The 19960-nt window shown below is 44.5% G+C and overlaps 1 protein-coding gene across 1 annotated transcript in view; it reads left to right on the plus strand.

The window, feature by feature from the left end:
• The first annotated feature begins 13319 nt into the window (after positions 1-13319).
• LOC140209487 (protogenin-like) overlaps positions 13320-19960 on the plus strand; it is a 159102-nt gene continuing 152461 nt past the window's right edge. Inside the window, exons 1-2 of the mRNA XM_072277734.1 lie at positions 13320-13404; positions 16739-17041. Coding sequence (XP_072133835.1) covers positions 13338-13404; positions 16739-17041 — 370 coding nt within the window. The 5' untranslated portion in view covers positions 13320-13337. The remainder of the gene's footprint in view (positions 13405-16738; positions 17042-19960) is intronic.

The following is a 19960-nucleotide window of genomic DNA, read 5'->3' on the forward strand; positions in this document are numbered from 1 at the left end:
TTGATCCCAAGCCCAACATTTGATGTAATTATGTCAGTGGCTATGTTCCATTAGGAATTTAAGAAGATTTGGTATGTCACCAAAGACGCTAACAAATTTCTGTAGATGTACCATGGAGAGCATTCTAACTGGTTGCATCATCACCTGGTATGGAGGGGCCATTGCAAAGGTTCAGAAAAAGGTGCAGAGAGTTGCAAACTCATCCAGTTCTATTACCAGCACTAGTCTCCTCAGCTTCGGGGACATCTTCAAAAGGTGATACCTCAACAAGGCAGCCTCTATAATTAAGGACCCCTGTCAACCAGGACATGCTCTCGTTTTATTACTACTATCAGAGAGGAGCTACGGGAGCTTGAAAACACACACTCAACATTTTCCCTCTGCCATCAGATTTCTGAATGGAAAATGAGCCAATCCTTTAACACCGCCTCACTCACTATTTTTTGCTCTCTTTTTGCACTACTTAATTTAATTTTTTATATACAGTATATTTCTACTTGTAATTTATAGTATTTTCTACATATTGCACTGTAGTGCTGTTACAAAACAACAAATTTCATGACATACTGATATTAAACCTGATTCTAATTAATAGCAGGACCCTCAACAGCATAATGTACAGAGGGACCTTGGGGTCCCAGTCCATAGCTCCCTGAAATGCAAGTAGATAGAGAGGTAAGGAAGGCATATGGCATGCTTGCCTTTATTGCTAGGGGCATAAAATACTACAGCAAGGAAGTTATGTTGCAGTTATATGAAACTTTGGTTAGGCAGCACTTGGGAGCATTGTGTGCCATTCTTGTTACCCCATTACAGGAAGGATATTAAGGCTTTGGAGAAGTTCAGAAAAGGTTTACCAGGATGCTCCCTGGATTAGAGGTACTAGCTACAAGGGAAGGGTGGGCTTGGATTGTTTCCTCTGAGGTGGCAGAGGCTGCAGGGAGACCTGATAGAAATATACAGTATAAAATTGAGAGTCTAAGATAGGGTAGAAATCCAGAATCTTCTTCCCATAGTAGAAAGGTCAGATCCCAGAGGGCATAGATTTAAGGTGAGGGGGGAAAGTTTATAGACAATAGGTGCAGGAGTAAGCCATTCAGCCCTTCGAGCCAGCACTGCCATTCATTGTGATCATGGCTGATCGTCCACAATCAATATCCAGTTCCTGCCTTATCCCCATAACCTTTCATTCCACTATCTTTAAGAGCTCTATCCATCTCTTTCTTGAAAGCATCCAGAGACTTGGCCTCCACTGTTTTCTGGGGCAGATCATTCCACATATCCACCACTCTCTGGTGAAAAAGTTTTTCCTCAGCTCCTTTCTAAATGGCCTACCCCTTATTCTTAAACTGTGGCCTCTGGTTCTGGACTCACCCATCAGTGGGAACATGCTTCCTGCCTCCAACATGTCCAATCCCTTAATAATCTTATATGTTTCAATGAGATCCCCTCTCATCCTTCTAAATCCCAGTTTAAAATGGAGATGTTCAAGGCAAGTTATTTTCCCAGAGTGTGCTGTCACAGATTGTGGAGGAAGCAGGTACTCTGATGGTGATGAAAAGGCTTTGAGATAAGCACATTAAAATGCAGGAATGGAGGGATATCAATCAGAATGAGAATCAGGTTTAATGTCATTGGCATATGTTCTGAAATTTGTTGTTATGAGGCAATACATAATGATAAAAAACAGTAAATTACAGGTAATATACAAGTTAAATATAATTAGGTAGTGCAAAAAGAGACAAGAAAGTAATGAGGTATTGTTCATGGGTTCAATGTCCATTCAGAAATCTGATGGAATCTATTGCTGAGTCATTGAATGTATGTCTTCAGACTCCTGTACTTCCTTCCTGATTGGAGAAGAGAGCACGCCCTAGGTGATTAGGGTCCTTAATGATAAATGTGGCCTTTTTAAGGCATTGCTTCCTGAAGATGTTCTGGATGCTGGGGAGGCTAGTGCCCATGATGGAGCTGAGTGAGTTTACAACTTTCTGCAGCTAATTTTGATTCTGTGCAGTGCCTCCTCCCCATACTGTATGGTGATGATGCTCTCCATGGCACATGTGTAGAAATTTGCAAGTGTCTTTGGTGACATCCCAGGAGAGGAGAAGATGGCAGCGTGATGCAACACGCAGCGGCCACTCCGGTGATGAATATCTGTTATTTGTCAAGTAGGGTGCCATGCACAATCCTGATTTGATGGAGGTAGACATGAGAGCACCGAGAAACATCTGGTGAAACTTCCGAAATGCCTGTTTCGCTGCCACTGCTACTGTGTGATCCAGAATCTCCGGAGGGGAAGACCCCGAGTCCTCGGCTTTGCTTGTTGCTTGGCAGCCAGGGCGGGATCGAAGCGTTTGGCAGAGATGGTGCTCGGTGTCAGAGGCTCGAAGTTTTCGGACGGACTCAGAGTTGGCTGTGGTCGGGTGCTTCCAGGGTGCTGCATCGGCGAGTTTGCGGCACTGGAGGTTCATAGCAGGGAGAGTTTCTCCCTTCTACCGTCTGTGTGAGATGATGGGCTATATCGGGACTTTGAGACTTTTTTTACTGTGCCCATGGTCTGCTCTTTATCAAACTACGGCATTGCTTTGCACTGTTGTTAACTATATGTTATAATTATGTAGTTTTTGTCAGTTTTAGTCTGTGTTTCTGTGATATCATACTGGAGGAACATTGTATCATTTCTTATGCATTTCTAAATGACAATAAACGAGGGCTGAGTGTCCTCATAATCTAATCTAATCTAATCTGCTCAAACTCCTAATGAAGAATAGCCGCAATTGTGCCTTCCTTGTAACTGCATTGATATGCTGAGCTCAGAATAGGCCCTCAGAGATGTTGACACACAGGAACTTGAAATTTATCATCCTTTCCACTTCTGTTCCCTTGTGAGGACTGGTGTGTGTTCCCTTGTTTTACCCTTTCTGAAGTCCATCATCAATTCTTTGGTCTTACTGATGTTGAGTGCAAGGTTGTTGCTGTGACACCACTCAACTAGCTGATCTATCTCGCTCCTGTCTGCCTTCTTGTCACCACCTAAGATTCTGCCAACAATAGATGGGTCATCAGAAAAATTAATAGGTGGAAATTGAGCTGTTAACTACACAGTCATAGGTGTAGAAAGAATAGACCAGTGGGCAAAACACATGTCCTGGAGGTGCGCCGGTGTTGATCATCAGCAAGACGGGCATGTTATTTCCAATTCTCACAGACTATGGCCTTCTGATGAAAAAGTCAAGGATCTGGTTGCAGAGGGAGGTACAGGGGCCCAGGTTTTGGAGCTTTTTATGTTAAATGCTGAGCTTTAGTCAATAAACAGCAGCTGGACATAAGCATTAGTATTGTCCAGGCTGTATAAGAGCCAATGAGATCGCATTCACTGTAGACTTATTGTGAAGATGGGCAAATTAAGTGAGTCCAGGTGCTTGCTTAGGCAGGAGTTGATTCTAGCCATAACCACCCTCTCAAAGCATTTCACCACCGTAGATGTGAATGCTACTGGACGAGTCGTTAAGCAGCTTACCCTACTGTTCTTGGACACTGGTATGAATGTTGCCCTTTTGAAACAGGTTGGAAATTGTGACTGTAGCAATGAGAGATTGAAAATGTCTTTGAACAACCCAGCCAGTTGTTGGCACAGGTTTTCAGAGCCCTACCAGGTATATCATCAGGGTCTGTCGTCTTGTGAGAGTTCACCCTATTGAAAGACATTCTGATGTCGGCCTCTGAGATGGAGATCAGAGAGTCACTGGATTCTGTTAGGATCCTCATAGCTCTAGTTTTATTCTCCCTTTCAAAGCGTGCATAAGAGGCGTTAAACTCACCTGGGAGTGACACAACCCAGTCATTCGTGATGTTAGAGTTCGCTTTATAGGAAGCAATGGCCTGCAAACCCTGCCAGACTTGTCACTGTGCTTTTGCTCTTGAGCTAGCCCTCTGAAAGTCGTACCTGGCCTTCTTGTACAGTCCTCAATCACCAGACTTGAATGCCACAGATCTAGCCCTCAGCAAACTACAAATCTCCTGGTTCATGTACAGTTTTTAATTTGAGTATGTATGGTATACTTTTGTAGGCACACACTCATCCACATAGGCTTTAATGAAGTCAGTGACAACTGTAGCGTATTCATTCAGACTTGAAGATGAATCCCTGAATACTGTTGAGTCCAGTTATTTTGGCAAAATGCCCAGCCCAGATATTGTGGCCAAATGGACTTGCCATGCTGTACTCTTCTATATGAGGGTGTAGCAAGTACTAGAAAAGTGCCATAATTGTGTCCATCTTCAGGAAATGAGACTTGTCCAACTGTGATAACTACACAGGGGTTCCCTATGGTTTATCTGCCAGAGTTCTTTTCAGCAACCTCCTCCCAGTAGCTGAAAAGCTGCTCCCTATATCTTGGAGTTGTTGAGTAGTGAAGATTTTCTGTAAATTTGCATTAGATTTCATTTTCCTCCCCTGTTGCCTTTGGATCTTTTGCCAGTTTTTTCCATGTATGTCCCCATTCAAACATTATACTTATTGCTTTTTGATGCAATAAATCTTGTAGTTTCATGATATTTTTTCACTTGCTAAGAAATATATGTTCTATCTTCTTACTTGGTAATTCTTTTCCACTCCAAATTTCTACAACTGTCATTTTTCATACCGGATTGAAGGTGTGGTCAACGTCAAATACTTCTTAGAGAGGCTGTATGTATTATTATCTGACTACATGAACTCAATAAGTAAGCACCTTACCAATTATCTAGCAATACTCAGCATTTAAATCCATTCCAAAAGTAACTAGCTTCTACTTCAGGATTAAAATTGCAACACAACCACACTTCAATCCAATTCTTATTTTTATTGGTATTTTAATTGTATTTCATTATGCTATATTTGTGATCATTTGGCTGACTTTGTTCCTTTGCCACGAACCCTTCATCCTCTTTTTCCATTTCCCCACTAGTTTTGTATCTCTTCTCCTGTGTTCAGATGCCTACGCAGACAAATATCCAGTAAACAAAATGATAAAGATTAATTTGTCATGTGTACACCGTAAAATGCGCCGTCTGCCTCAATTGTGCTACACAGCCCGCAACTGTCGCCAACAGAGGATGCCCGCAACTCACTAACCCTGACTGTACTCTCTGAACTGTGGGAGGAAACCGGATCACCCGGAGCAAACCCATGTGGTCACAGGGAGAACGTACAAACCTTTACATGTGGTCACAGGGAGAATGTAAAAACTCCTTTTACATGTGGTCACAGGGTCAATATACAAACTCCTTTTACATGTGGTCACAGGGATAACGTACAAACTCCTTTTACATGTAGTCACAGGGACGATGTACAAACTCCTTTTACATGTGGTCACAGGGAGAACATACAAACTCCTTTTACATGTGGTCACAGGGAGAATGTACAAACTCCTTTTACATGTGGTCACAGGGAGAATGTACAAACTCCTTTTACATGTGGTCACAGGGACAACGTACAAACTCCTTTTACATGTGGTCACAGGGAGAACGTACAAACTCCTTTTGCATGTGGTCACAGGGACAACGTACAAACTCCTTACAAGCAGCGGCAAGAATGGAACCGCAACCGGTGATGACTGGCACTGCGATATTCAAAGAGGATAATGGAAGCAATAGTGCATGGATGGCAATAAGAAAGAATTGAAGAAAATTAGTGGTACTGCAATGGAGAGATCATTAACAAATAGAGGCACCACAATTTCACCCAATTTTATGCTAAACTGAGTTTTTGAAGTGTTGTATTCCTTTTTTGGTTGTCATCAGGTGGAGGTCAGTGAGAACACGGTCTAACTATATCCCCCACTGTTGGCAGAACATACCTAGATCAGCACATTATAGAAATCCAATGTGTGTCTATTCTGAATTGGTTAAAAATGACACAGAGTAACACTAAGGACAAGACAAAACCAGCAACTTTTAGATCACCATCTAGAAAGTAAATGTTCAATTAAAAGATGCAACTCATCTGAACCCTGCAAGGCAGAAAGTGGAAATGGGTGAGATGTTCTAGATATCTCAATACAACTTTCAGATGAGGTGTTAAACCGAAGCCTATCTGACAGCAGAAAAGATTCAATGGCACTATTTTGGAAAGTGGGGTGGTCTTAACTATTTCCTGGGCCAATGTGAATCCTTCAAACAAAATATCAAAACCATGTCACCTCACTGTTTGTTCAAAGTAAAACTTGTTATCAGAATACACACATGCCACCACATACAATCCTGAGATTCTTTTTCCTGCGGGCATGCACAGCAAATCTATAGAAATAGTAACTGTAAATAGGATCAATGAAAGAGCAAGGACATAGAAGAAAACAAACGGGAGGAGAGAGAGCAGCGTACCGCGCATGCGCAGACCTCCGGTGAAACATGATATTGTATCTGTTAAATAGGGGTCGTGGACAATTCTGATTTGATGGAGAGGGACGTGAAAATACAGAGGAACATCCAGAGAAATTTCTGAAACGATTGTTTGCTGCTGTCGTTACTGCATGGTCCAGAATCTTTTGGAGGGTAGGCCTCAAAATCCCCGGCTTTGCTTGCTGTTGGCAACCGAGATTGAGGTCAAATCGTTCGGACAGAGATGGTGCTCAGTAATTGGTGTCGGAGAGCTGATCAGTGCTCGAAGTTTTCGGATGACTCAGAGTCGGACTGTGGTTGGCATGGCAGGGAGAGTTCTTCCTTCTCCCATCTGCATGAGATGTGGGACATTTGAGAGCCTTTGAACTTTTACTGTGCTCATGGACTTCTTCATCAAGTTATGGTATTGTTGCACTGTTGTAACTATATGTTATAATTATGTGGTTTTGTCAGTTTTTTCAGTCTTGGTCTGTCCTGTGTTTTGTGATATCACACCAGAGGAAATATTGTATCATTTCTTAATGCAGGCCTTACTAAATGACAATAAAAAAGGACTGCGTGTCTTCATAATCTAACTGTTGAAATGCAACTATAAATAAATAGCAATAAATAACGAGGGCATGAAATAACAAAATAATGAGTTCTTAAAGTGAGATCATTGGTTGTGGGAACATCTCAATAGATGAGTTCAGCCATCCTCTTTTGTTCAAAAGCCTGATGGTTGAGGGGTAGTAACTGTTCTTGAACCTGTTGGCGCAAGTCCTATGGCTCTTGTTCCTTCTACCTGATGGCAGCAGTGAGAAAAGAGTATGGCCTGGGGCCTGGGTAGTGAGGATCTTTGATGATGGATGTGCTCAATGGTTGGGAGGGCTTTATCTGTTATATACTGGGCCAAATCCATTACTTTTATAGGATTTTCCATTCAAATGCTCCCATACCAAGCCGTAATGCAGCTAGTCAATACACTTTCCACTAAAGGTTTCTCAAGGATTTTGTTGTCATGCCGAATCTCTGTAGCCCTTTAAGGAAGCAGAGGTGCTGTTGTGCTTTCTTTGCAATTACATTTATATGATGAGTCCAGGACAGGTTCTCTGAGATAGTGACACCCAGTAATTTAAAGTTACTGACCCACTCTACCTTCGATGAGGATTGGCTCATTGATCTCTGGTTTCCCTCTCCTGAAGTCTGCAGTTAGTTCTTTGGTTACAATGCCAACATTGACTGAGAGGTTGTTGTTATGACACCTCTTAACAAATTTTTAATCTCCCTCCTGTATGCTGGTACGTCACCACCTTCGATATGGCCCGCATGTTGTCAGCTGACATCTGTGACTGCATTTCAGACATGTTGTTGTTGTTCGTCCTTCGTAGTCGAAGATGACCATGGCTTCAGAGTCAAATGGGAGATTGGTGGCTGTGGGTCCAGAGGTGACTGATGAGGCCAATCCGGGCCCTGAAGGCTCGCCCACATGTGGGACAGAAGTGGGTGGGTGCTGTCGTGGCAGTGGATGCTGCTCGGGCCTTGCGCACAGCACGCTTTCGTTGCGCCTCGATGATGCGCCTGACTTCAGCTGCACGGGCTCCTGTGGTGATCTTGCTGCGCCAAGCTGGACGGTCAAGGGCAAGCGTCTCCCACGTGTTGATATCGACACCCAGGCCTTTGAGGGACGCTTTCAGGCAGTCTTTGTAACGTTTCTTCTGCCCCCCCCGACTGAGCGCTTGCCCTGACACAATTCTCCGTACAGCAGCTGCTTAGACAATCGGCTGTCTGGCATTCTGACCACATGTCCAGTCCACCTGGCATGGGCTTTCAGCAGGAGGGTGCAGACGCTGCAGAGCCCAGCTCGTTCCAGGATTTCCGTGTCGGGGACTTTGTCCTGCCACCTGATGTGGAGGAGTCTGAGGAGACAGCTCAGGTGAAAGTGGTTGAGCTGTCTGGCGTGTCTGCTGTAGACAGTCCAGGTCTCACTGGCGTAAAGGAGGGTGGTAAGGACCACTGCACAGTAGACCTTCAGCTTGGTGGTAAGGCTGAGTCCTCTCCGCTCCCAGACGTTCTCACGGAGTCTCCCAAAGGCGGCGCTGGCTTTGGCAATCCTGTTGTTGACCTCAGCGTCTATGTTCACTGTGCGAGAGAGTATGTTGCCCAGGTGGGTGAAGTTATCGACTGCCTGGAGGTTCTGGCCCTCCACCGTGATGTGCGGCTCCTGGTATGGCTTTCCTGGGGCAGGCTGGTACATAACTTCGGTCTTTTTGGTGCTGATAGTGAGACAGAAGTTGTCGCAGGCTTGTGAGAAGCAGTCCATTTCACGCTGCATCTCCTGCTCTGTGCTGGCGTTGAGTGCACAGTCATTAGCAAACAAGAAGTCTCTGATGACAGTCTCTTGCACCTTTGTAACTGCCTAAGGTTGAACAACCTACCGTCAGTCCTGTACCTGACGTGGATTCCTTCTTTGTAGTTACGGAAGGCATCTGTCAGCATGGCAGAGAATACCATACTGAACAGAGTCGGGGCAAGAACGCAGCCTTGTTTGACGCCATTTGTCACTGGGAAGGCCTCCGACTCATCGCCGTCATCCAGAACTTTCACCATCATACCGTCGTGGAACTGCCGGATGATTGTGATGAACTTGCTGGGGCAGCCAAACTTCTCCATGATCTTCCACAAGCCTTCTCTGCTGACCGTATCAAAAGCCTTGGTTAGATCGACAAAGGTCACGAAGAGGTTGCTGTGTTGCTCCTGGCATTTTTCCTGGAGTTGGCGCACAGCAAAAATCATGTCCGCGGTCCCACGTTCAGCACGGAAGCCGCATTGGCTTTCTGGGAGCAGACCTTGCTCAAGATGTTGGAGAAGGCGGTTGAGCAGGACGCGGGCCAGAATCATCCCCACAATGGACAAGAGGGAGATGCCTCGGTGGTTGTCGCAAGACTGGCAGTTGCCTTTCCTCTTGTAGATGTGAACTATGCTGGCATCTTTCAGCTGTTGCGTGACCTGTCCCTTTTTCCACATGGACTGGAAGAGTACAGTCAGCTTTTGCATCATGACAGGGCTTCCTGCTTTGTATACCTCAGCAGGGATTGCATCGGGTCCTGGCGCTTTGCCACAGGAGGGTTGCTTCACTGCCTTCCTGACTTCATCTACTGTGGGGAGGGTGTCGAGATTCTTGTTGACCTCCACCTGGGGCAGGCGGGCAATGGCCTCGTCGTTGATGTTGGCAGGGCGGTTAAGGACATTGTTAAAGTGCTCAGCCCACCAATCCAGAATCTGCTTCTTCTCTGTCAGCAGCTGCGTCTCGTCTGCGTTGAGGAGGGGTGAGGAGCCGGAGGATTGGGGTCCGTATACAGCCTTAAGTGCATCGTAGAAGTGCTTAATGTCGTGGCTGTCTGCATAGCCCTGGATTTCATTGGCCTTCTTGCTGAACCAGCTGTCCTGCATCTCGCGAAGTTTTTTCTGCACCTTTTTTCTTGCGTTGGTAAAGGCATCTTTCTTGGCTAGCGACGTGGGGTCATTCTGATGCGCTCTGTAATGTTGATGTTTCTCCGTTAGTAGTACTTGTATTTCTTCATCATTCTCACCGAACCAGTCTTGGTTTCTTCAGGTTGTGGTCCGAGATGTTCGAGGGCGGTAGTGTAGACAGCGTCTCTGAAGGTTGTCCACTGTTCCTCAACTCTGGTCCCGTCATCCTGTGGTGTGTCTGGCAGTCTGCCTTCAAGGTCATCGACGAATTTTTCTGCAACCCTGCTGCTTTTCAGCTTAGAGTCATTCAGCCTTTTTGCAGTCTTCTGCCCTTGGGGTCTTCTCATGGGCAGAATGCGAAGCCTGAACTTGGACACAATGAGGCGGTGGTCGGTCCAGCAGTCGGCACCACACATGGCTCTCGTCACTCTAACATCCATCCTGTCCCTCTTCCTGGTGATGATGTAGTCAATCAGATGCCAGTGCTTCGAGCGTGGGTGCATCCATGACGTCTTCTTATGGGTGGGTAGGCGGAACAGGGTGTTGGTGATGACAAGGTTGTGTGTGGCACATGTCTTGAGGAGCAGAAGGCCGTTGTTGTTACACTTGCCAGTGCCGTGTCTTCCAATGATCCCTTCCCAGGTTTGGTAGTCTGTCCCTACTCTGGCATTGAAGTCCCCGAGAACGATGAGCTTCTCTGACTGTGGGATTGCTGAGATGAGGGCGTCGAGTCCTTCATAGAACTTGTCTTTAATGTCATCTGGGTTGGTCATGGTGGGAGCGTAGGCACTAATCAGCGTAGCACTCTTCTTGTTTGCAAGTAGGAGCTGAAGTGTCATCAGGCGGTCGTTGATGCTCTCTGGGTGCTTGGTGAGTTTACGGGCGAGGTTAGAATTGATGGCAAATCCCACGCCTGCTTCTCGTCGTTCAGCGCTGCTGCGACTGCTCCAGAAGAACGTGTATCCACCACTACGTTCTGTCAGCTGGCCCTTGTCTGCTAAGCGCGTTTCACTGAGAGCTGCTATGTCCACGTTGTAGTGAGCTAGCTCTTTTGTAACCAGTGCAGTTCTTCTCTCTGGTCTGTCTGCCTTGATGTTATCTCGCAGAGTTCTCATGTTCCATGTGCCAAGGTTGAGCACCATCACTTTCTTCTTCACTGTTGTAGGTCGACCGCTATGAGGGATCCCCACCAGCCGCGGTAAGCTGGCCAGGGTGAAGTGAAGCAGACTATGTTTGAGTCACCTTTTCCAGCCCCTTCCTCCATGGAGGTGAGCAGAGCGATCCTAAAGAGGGCTGCTCAGATACCCAGGGGGCTGCCGAACTCAACTGTTGCCTCGGTCCAGTAGAGAGCGACCCTATGCCCTGGGCCGCCTGTGTGCAGGTTTGTGACTACAGCTTCCAGTGTATCCGTACCTGCTGCTTCGCCGCTCCCCCATCGCCACAGGACTTTAGGCTGCATGTTGGGTTTGAAGTCATGACTTGTGCTTGACTTAGATTAAAGTGAGGGAGAGTTGCGCAGGTCGTCAGCCTCACTCTCTCGTCCCGGCCTATCTGGACCCAGTGGCAAGACATAGTCGAGATGGCTGGAGATAGGTCAGGATGCAGTGGATGGCCAGCAGTGTTCTGTGTGTCTCACTGTGCCCTCTTAGTGCTCCACGACGCATTGCTGAGAATCGCCTTTCTGCCCGTTGAACCAGTGATGGTTTCTTTCGCGCAGTCCGCCGAATCTGGGCTTCACATGCTAAGTAGACAAGCCCTGAGTGTTGTGGGTCTACGGCAGTTCTTGCGGCGTGCTCGCAAGCCTCCCTACCCATTGTTGGGCATCCTCATCCGCCTTTGCAGCCGTTGGGAGATGTCTCCTCTTCTGCCTGCTCCGCCGTTGGGATGATCACCTTGGTTATTGGCCTATGGAAGTGGGCTCGCAGCTCACCGCTGCGCTGGCCGTACTAGGCGGTGGGGGTGGTCGCGACGAGCAGCAGGCCAGCTCCAGGCCTTGGGCCTCGCCCCTTCCGCCCGCCGCCGCCTCACACTGGCTGCAGGCAGCTGACGGTGCGGTGGCAGCGGGCTGCCCGGGGCCCACCAAGAGGCGGCATCGCGCCTCCCCGCACCGCGGTGGCCGAAAGACGCACTGGCCCAGCCTGCTGCACCAGCTGCACCATCACCGGCACCACCAGTTGAAGACTACCCAGATGAAATATGACATGTTGTCTCCAACCTGCATTTGGTCTCATTGTGGCAGCGGAGGTGGCCATGGACAAACATGGGAAAGGAAATCAGTTGAAATGGGTAGCCGCTGGGAAATCCCACTATTTGCAGTGTACAGAGTGAAGGCGCTTAATGATGCATACTCCAAGCTGCGCCGGATCTCACCAATGTAGAGACATAAGGGAATGTCGGTAGCATTCAGCAGGCCAGGCAACATCCATGGAAGATGGAATAACAATCAGTGTTTCAAGTGGAAGTTTTGATGAAGGGTCTTTCACTTGGAACATTAAAACTGTTTCTCCCCCCACAAGTGCTGCCTGACTACTGAGTATTTTTAGCATTTTCTGTTTTTCTTTCAGATGTCTGGCACCTGCAGTTGTTTAAGAAGTACTTTGTCGGATGGAGAGAGTATCAGATGGGCCAAAAGCCATTTCCTCAGCACTATAACTAGTCCTGAGCACTGCAGGGCTTGTTACTGGACTCTGGTGACAACTGACCATGAGAAATTGTAGTTATGGACACAGCTCAGCACATCACAGGACCTTGCCTGCCTTCCATGGTCTCTACTCTTCTCACTGCCTTGGTAAAGCAGCCAGTATAGTCAAAGACCCCACCTACCAGGAACATTCTCTCCTCTCCCATGGGGCAGAAGCTGCTAACAGCTGAAAGTACCTACCACCAGGCTCAAGGACATCTTCTACCCCCCCCCATATGACTATTGAACCATCCTGTAGCACATGATGGACCCTTGACTTCACCTTCTATTTTGCTATGGCCTCCAACCTTATGGTCTACCTGCACTGCACTTTTTCTGCAATTATCAGATTTTATAATGCCCTGATACTGTTTCACCACATTATCTCAATGCACTGTTATAATGAAATGATCTGTATGGATGGAAGGCAAGGCAAGTTTTTCACTGCCGGTGAAGCAGTTTAGCTGAGGCCCGAAAGTTTTCCTGTTTTTCTCCAGTCAGCTCGTTTGGTGGGTCCCTCACAGGCCCAGGCCGAGGCTGACTCCGACTCCGGCTCCTCGTCCCCAGGGCTCATCCCATCAGTAAGGACTCGCTCACCTGGAGCTCCCGCTCAACTCTCTGGCGGAAAGTAGAGCGCGCGCCGCTGCAGCAGAGTCCTGTGCTTCGGTTGGCCGGAGCACTGCCGCGCATGTGCATGCACCGCCAGGAAAGAGTCCGCGCTGAGTGAAGGCAGAGGCATCTGGAGCCGCTGCAGATCAGAGCTGGGAGTTTGTGTAGGGGCGGGTGGGGGAGACTAGTATGAGTGAAGAAAGAGGATTAAATGGCGATTTTTAAACGGAGGACTTGTGCTGGGACAGTGCTGATAGTTTTACTGCTCCATTTTTCAGGTGAGTGGGTATTTTCTCTTTTTTGTGGCTCACGAAAAATAAGTGTTGGATAAAGAGCTTTGATGTCCGCGCTGTGTTTGAGTGACCACTGCAGTGTCCTACCTGGCCCTAACCTTTCCAGCCATTGTGGCCGGGCTCAACTACTCCATGGAAAACTCCAGATGTAGATCGTGGGGTCGATACCCGGTAGGGTGGGGGGGGGTTGCTTGTCGGTGCAAAAATGTGTTGGCGGTGTACTCAGAGAAAGGGGGGGGGGTTACTCATCTCTGCAGACACTTAATGGCCGGCAGTGTCCGCACAGACGAGCTTTTGTGTCGTCCGCCGCATTCATGCGCACCTTCAGTTACATTGTTGTAAAAGTTGAGTTGAGTTGCTCGCTACAACGTTTGTTACAAACGCATTGGTGCCGCGTCTGACCCACGTGTATTTATTTATTTCGCTTTCCTTCTCCCATTCACTTAGTGAGATAAGAGCGAATGCCCCTCCCCACCCCCTCCGACACAGCGTGGGGTCTCTGGCCACGCCGACTCCTTTTTATTAAGTTGATTCCTTTTTCCCACCATGGAGCGATTCAGCATCTTGTTTTGGATATTTGCTCCCCTGAAATTATATGGTGAATTGATCCCAACTGCAGGAGTTAATGAGGTGTCTTACTGATGTGGCGCACACGTTCGGTATTAGTAAACATTGTTGAGGGTCGCTTTAAATACAAGCCAAACGTTAATGAGATAAATTTATTCCAAAGCGAAAAGTTATCTTTTTAGTTTCAAAAATGTTTGAGGTTCTTGGCAAACTTTCTTTTGAAGACGCGAGAAATTGTCCTGGTGAAAGAAGCGAGGTGTTTTTTCCCTTTTCAACTGCGCTGTGTGATCTCCTGTCGCGTTAACGGAAGGATTCATTTGCATCCCAGAACCTGAACTGATTAATTCAAGTCGGGGAGGGAGTATTGGAGAGAATTGATCAGTTGATATGAGCTCTTCTCGATCACGTATGTTCAAATCCACTCGAGACCTGTAACTGATTTCCAACTGCTGTCACCTTAATGCTGACAAATACACGACAAATTAAAAATACGTTATATCTCAAAACGTTTTTACCCCTTCTGAGGTCACTACACCCCCCTCCCAGACGTGTACTTTGATCTCTGCGAAATTAGGCTGACTGCAGCATAACGGCTAGATTTGCAAAACTGCGTTGTTAAAATAAACAACAAACAACAGAAATTTTTAAAAATCGCAGTACTGAACTCTTTGGAGGAGCGGGCAGTCTGAGCGTGTTTAATGAAAATAAATGGCAGGGCTTGATCGCATGCACATAACACAGTCAGTCAGCACCCTTGAGTTGATGGTCGGTTTTAAGAACTGTTTGAAAGCCTTTCAAGTTGCATCGTCAGGCCGAAGTGGCGCTTATGTAGAGATGACTGTCCTTGGATGTTTGTGCTTGAAGAGTTGTGTCCAAAGTAGAGGTACTCAGTTCTTTACACGTGGTTAGTTGAGATGAGCTTAGAAAGAGTGGGAAACTTAAAAAAAACAGGCGACGAGAGCTTATTGATACACACGGGCTAATGTTGCTAATGATTTCTCGTAAAATCAGACTTTTACGACTTCGCCTGTTCAAACTCCTTTTTGACAAGCTTGTAAAATTAGCAAACATCTTGTGCGAAGTCCTGCCTGTATGGCAACCGGTGGCGACTTCAGGTTGGACCAAGTCTCTTCCACGGACATGGTGTTTAGAATCAAAATAATAACACGATTTTTACAAGTGTTGTCCTTTTAATTTCTGATTTTAATTGAGTTTTCTGCCCGCCTATAAAAGCTCAATGAAAGGTTACCGCCATTGTAGTGCGCCCCTGCAGTGATTTTATATCGGTTCTCCGGTGCTGTGGCTGTGTGATTTTGTTTGTACTTTGCATTGCCCTTTTGTCGCCTGTGGAAGTTGTGGTTGTAGGGATTCGGCGCTTGGTACCTTCAGCGCTCATGGTTGCTTGCGATACTGATTTCCCCATCACCCATATTTGAAGATTTGTTTTAAAATTAAAGTTTTAAATGAGTGATCCTGAATCTTGGAGGAATTGAGGCTTTGTTTGGTTCGTACCTGTGTGTGCTGTGACACCAAAATAACTGAAAACGCTGGAAATACTGGGCAAGTTGGGCTGTATCTATGGGAGGAGAAACAGCTAAAGTTTCAGTTCAAAGAGCCTTCCCCAGTACTGGGAAGGAGAGAGAAGTTCCTCAAGTTGCTGGGAGCGTGGGGGAGGGGATAGCTCCGATATTAAGTGTTTAACTCCGTACAACGCATGGAGACTTTGTGTCTCCGTTAATATAACAAAATTAAACAAATTCATTATTTGGTCTATTAAATTAATCGCAGCAACAGAATTTTACAGCTCATTGTAGTGGGAAGGTGTAAGGGAAGAGAAGAATAAAAACTCAAAGTATGTATCACTTGTTTAGTAATTGTAAAATAGGCAGATTTGGGGTTAGTGAATTATGACATAATCACCAGATTGCCCCATACCAGATGGGGCGACATGGTAGCATAGCACGTGTTAGCACAACACTTCACGACCCCAGCGACCTGGGTCTGCAGATTTCCTCGTGTTTGCGACCTGGGTTCAGTTCCTGCCGCTACTTGTAAGGAATTTGAACGTCCTCCTGTGTGCTCCAGCTTCCTCCCACAGTCCAAAAACGTACTGGTTGGTAGATTGAAAGTTGTCCTGTGATTAGGCTTGGATTAAATCGGGGGATTGCTAGGTGGCCTGGCTAAAAAGGCCTGTTCCCCACTACATCGCAATAAATAAATTTGTGGTCAGTAGCATTATTCAGCAAGAGATGAACAGACATGGGATTTCATTATTGTTCTGATGGAGATGTAATTGAGGTAAAAGCAAGATACTGGAGCTAATTAGGAACTATGACGTGATAGATTTTAATCTATTTAACTAGGACAAAGTTTCCAAACTGGAGGATCTAGGATGAGGAGAAATGGGGCAAATATTGGATTTAAGGTGACACTTGGATTCCAGATTCTTCAGAGTATCCGGTTAAGGTGAAATTCCCAATATTTAGCAACAATGGCTCCATTTAATATCAGAGAATGTATACAGTATACAACCTGAAATTCTTACTCTTCACAGACATCCACGAAACAGGAGAAAAATAAAGAATTTATCAAAACACTGTCAAACATTTTTGCCATGTTCCATTTTTCATTAGTGCGCATGATCAATGTGTTGCTGTAGGGAAGTTTTTTCTCTTGCCAAACACAATAAATATTGATACCTTGTTTTATTAATCTGTGAAAGGCTTTATTTTTGTGTTTTATTTCTCCCCAGGTATTTGGTGCTTCACTGAGCTTTTTTTCATGAGGGAACCACATGATGTTATTGCTCTGCGGAAAGACCCTGTGGTTCTTGATTGCCAGGCTCATGGAGAGTTTCCAATTACTATCGTGTGGCTAAAAAATGGGCAGAGGTTGGTGGATAGTGAGCGGACGTACGTTTTATCAAATGGATCACTTTACATCACTGAGGTTGAACATCGTAGAGGAGAACGATCAGATGAAGGCTACTATGAATGTTTAGCCCAAAATAAATATGGAGCCATTCTGAGTCAGAAATCCCACCTCTCCGTGGCCAGTAAGTACTTTCCTTGGATTCTGCTAATTAAAAACATCCTAACTGAGTTACTGTATACATTTGTCTCTCACATAGGCACATTTATGAACAATAAAACTGAATAGAATAGAGTTGAGGCAGGTATATCAAATTGTTACTGGAATTACATCTTCAATTGAACATGGATTATAAAGATAATGTTACTTGTCAAACATGTCATTCTACTTGAATTGAATGGAAATTGTTTAACCTTTGAAATATAAGGGGATTGTGATTTATTTGCTTTCACATTGAAGAAGTGTAGGTGTTTTCCTCCGGTTAGCACTGGTTTATAAGATGTGCAAACATACTTGGAATTGGTGAAGTGATTTTTTTTTTGTTTGTTTGCTTTACCCAACTAACAGAGTAAAGCATGTTACATCTTAAGTCCTGTTTTTTTTTTAAAAATAGCACCTTTTAATGAGGGTGGTGTTAAAGTCTGCCTCTCATTTCTCAAAGTTTGGAGCCTTTTGTATGACACTCAAGTAGTCTTGTTTTAATCTATAAGATGTATGTTTAATTATAGACAATAGATCTAAAACAGAATTTTGTAAGACAGTGATAAGATACTTGGATGTGCTATAAACAGATTACATTTATGTTTCCAGTCATGGTAGTGTTACTAGTATTAATATTCAGAGTGTGGTATATCTGGGCAAATTCAATGTGCAAAGGCAGTAATTGCTTAAATACGAGAGGGGAAATGGGAACGTGGCCATGTAGATTTCTAAAGTTTAATGTCATAGTCATCTTGAACTTTATTCTGGAACACATTTAATAGAATGAGATTTTAAAATGTTTGAACAAGTAGAATTCACCTCTGGTCCTTGTAACCCTGTTGAGTAATTTCTAGTTGATACGAATAACATTAATTTAGTTGGCAGTGACAACCATGTCACATGATTTTAAAGCTATCATAGGTTTTTTAAAGTATTTTTATAATTGTCCACTAAAGTCTAAGAAGTCTCTTCAATTTAAATGATCAAAGATGTCATAGAGCAGGAAAGTTCTGGATTTGATTGTTCTCACTGAATTTATCTCGGGTAGGTTAAGGTATTTAGAAATTCTAGTGAGGGGGTAAAATTGGGATGGTTTGAATGAGTTCAATATCCTAGTTTTGTTCAGCTTTTACATGAAGATTGTCAGCTGTAGAGTTATTTACACCTGTAAAACTCTTAACACAGCATCAACTTTACCAAGTATTGAGGGCCAAGTTTGGCTGCTGTGTTTTTTATATGATATTGCTGTGGTAACTCTTGTTATTCAGACTCAGATTGAAAAAATAATCTGTTTAAAACAGTTCCTATCCTATTGTACTTTGCTTTCAGTTAACAGGGTAAAAATTCAATAAGGTGAGCACTAAGGTACACGTATAGTACTTAAATCTGTATTTCCAGCCTCCTGTGACAAGGATATGACCTTAATTATTAAATTGAGATTGCAGTCATGCAGAAAGCACTTATGGCAAACTGTGAAATTGCAAGTTTTTAATCTGGGAGGGAAAAAGTGCATTCCAAGCTAAAGTTGGCAGTGAGGTATATGAATAGCTTCTTAAAGCGTTGCAGAAAAGGTTATCCTTTATCACAGATGTATAATGTCTGGTAAAGCATTTAAAACTTTTAATTAGTTCACCCAAGAAGTGTTAGACCTGAACACACAGGAAGGTGTCACTTATTCCAAAGTTTGAAGCTGTTATTTGCACCATGGTTGAGAAATTGATTATTCATGTGCAAATTAAGAATTCTTTGGGTTAAAAGGTTATAGGCTATGCAGGATGAGGTTTAGCCCTGTGATAAAGAGCAGATGACCCTTATTCATTGTCTGTAGCTTTCATGTTGTTCCTCCACAAAGTTTGTGATTGCCAGGAATTGTTCTTAAGGAATGCGGCGAATCGTATGGCTCGCCTTTAGTGTTACTGTGGAGTCTTATCATATAAGGACATCACAGCAGGTCTTTAGGGACAGTTTCTAGCTCCAAAGCCCTTAAGGCTCTGCTTTCTGTTGTTCACCCATGCGTAGAAGAATTTAACTAATTTTTGCTTTCTAGATTTCCCTTGAAGGAATTTTGAGTACAGTATTTAGGAAACTATAAGAGATATAAAGAGACAATTGTTTACTTAATAGATTTTCTTCTCGTAGCTAGGAGACAAAAGAAAGTTATTTTTCACTGCTGTTCTGTTCTTGGTGAGGCACCCAGCTGGGGAAAATGTCAACTGAACAATCGAGTTCCCAAATGGCTTGCTTCAGGTCTGAATAAGATTACAAGTGAACAGTCCTTTGCTATTGATAAGGAATATGTTTGCAGGGAAGGAGAGTTTCATTTTATTGTAAATAATTCTTGCTGTGATTTTGGAGAATATTATGATTTTTTTCTAAATGACAGAAAATTAAAATGGCCACGTGCAGTGCAAATCATAAATGCCACCTTGTTCTTTTGCTGAAGGAGTTTATTGTTGTTCCCTTAACACTGCAAGTTTTGGAAAGGAATATTATGAAGATTTGATTTGTAAAAAGTACAGTTATTTTTGAAAACAATTAAATTTAAGTATGTTTAAATTGACTTCTACAGAGAGTATCTTTTTTTTCATTAACCAAAGTTGATGATGTCAGGTTCATTAGTTTACTGTTGCAGCTTTGTACACTCTAGTTTTGCTTTTCACTGGTAATGAAAACATTTTGTCTGTTATGTTGCATAAGCATTTTTGTAGACTGGGTATTGACATGTATTTCGGAATTGACACATTCATACTCCTAACTCTCTATGAGAGTGCACATGCAAAATTTTCTTTCCATTACCCGTGAATGTTGAACTGGCTCATGTTAGAGTCGAATTATAGCGCTTATCGTGCCTTGAGAAGTATTCAGCCCCCAGTGCTTTGTTCAAATAAATGAGGGTTACAAC

This window comes from Mobula birostris, chromosome 14, assembly GCF_030028105.1.
Source record: "Mobula birostris isolate sMobBir1 chromosome 14, sMobBir1.hap1, whole genome shotgun sequence".
NCBI classification, from domain to species: domain Eukaryota; kingdom Metazoa; phylum Chordata; class Chondrichthyes; order Myliobatiformes; family Myliobatidae; genus Mobula; species Mobula birostris.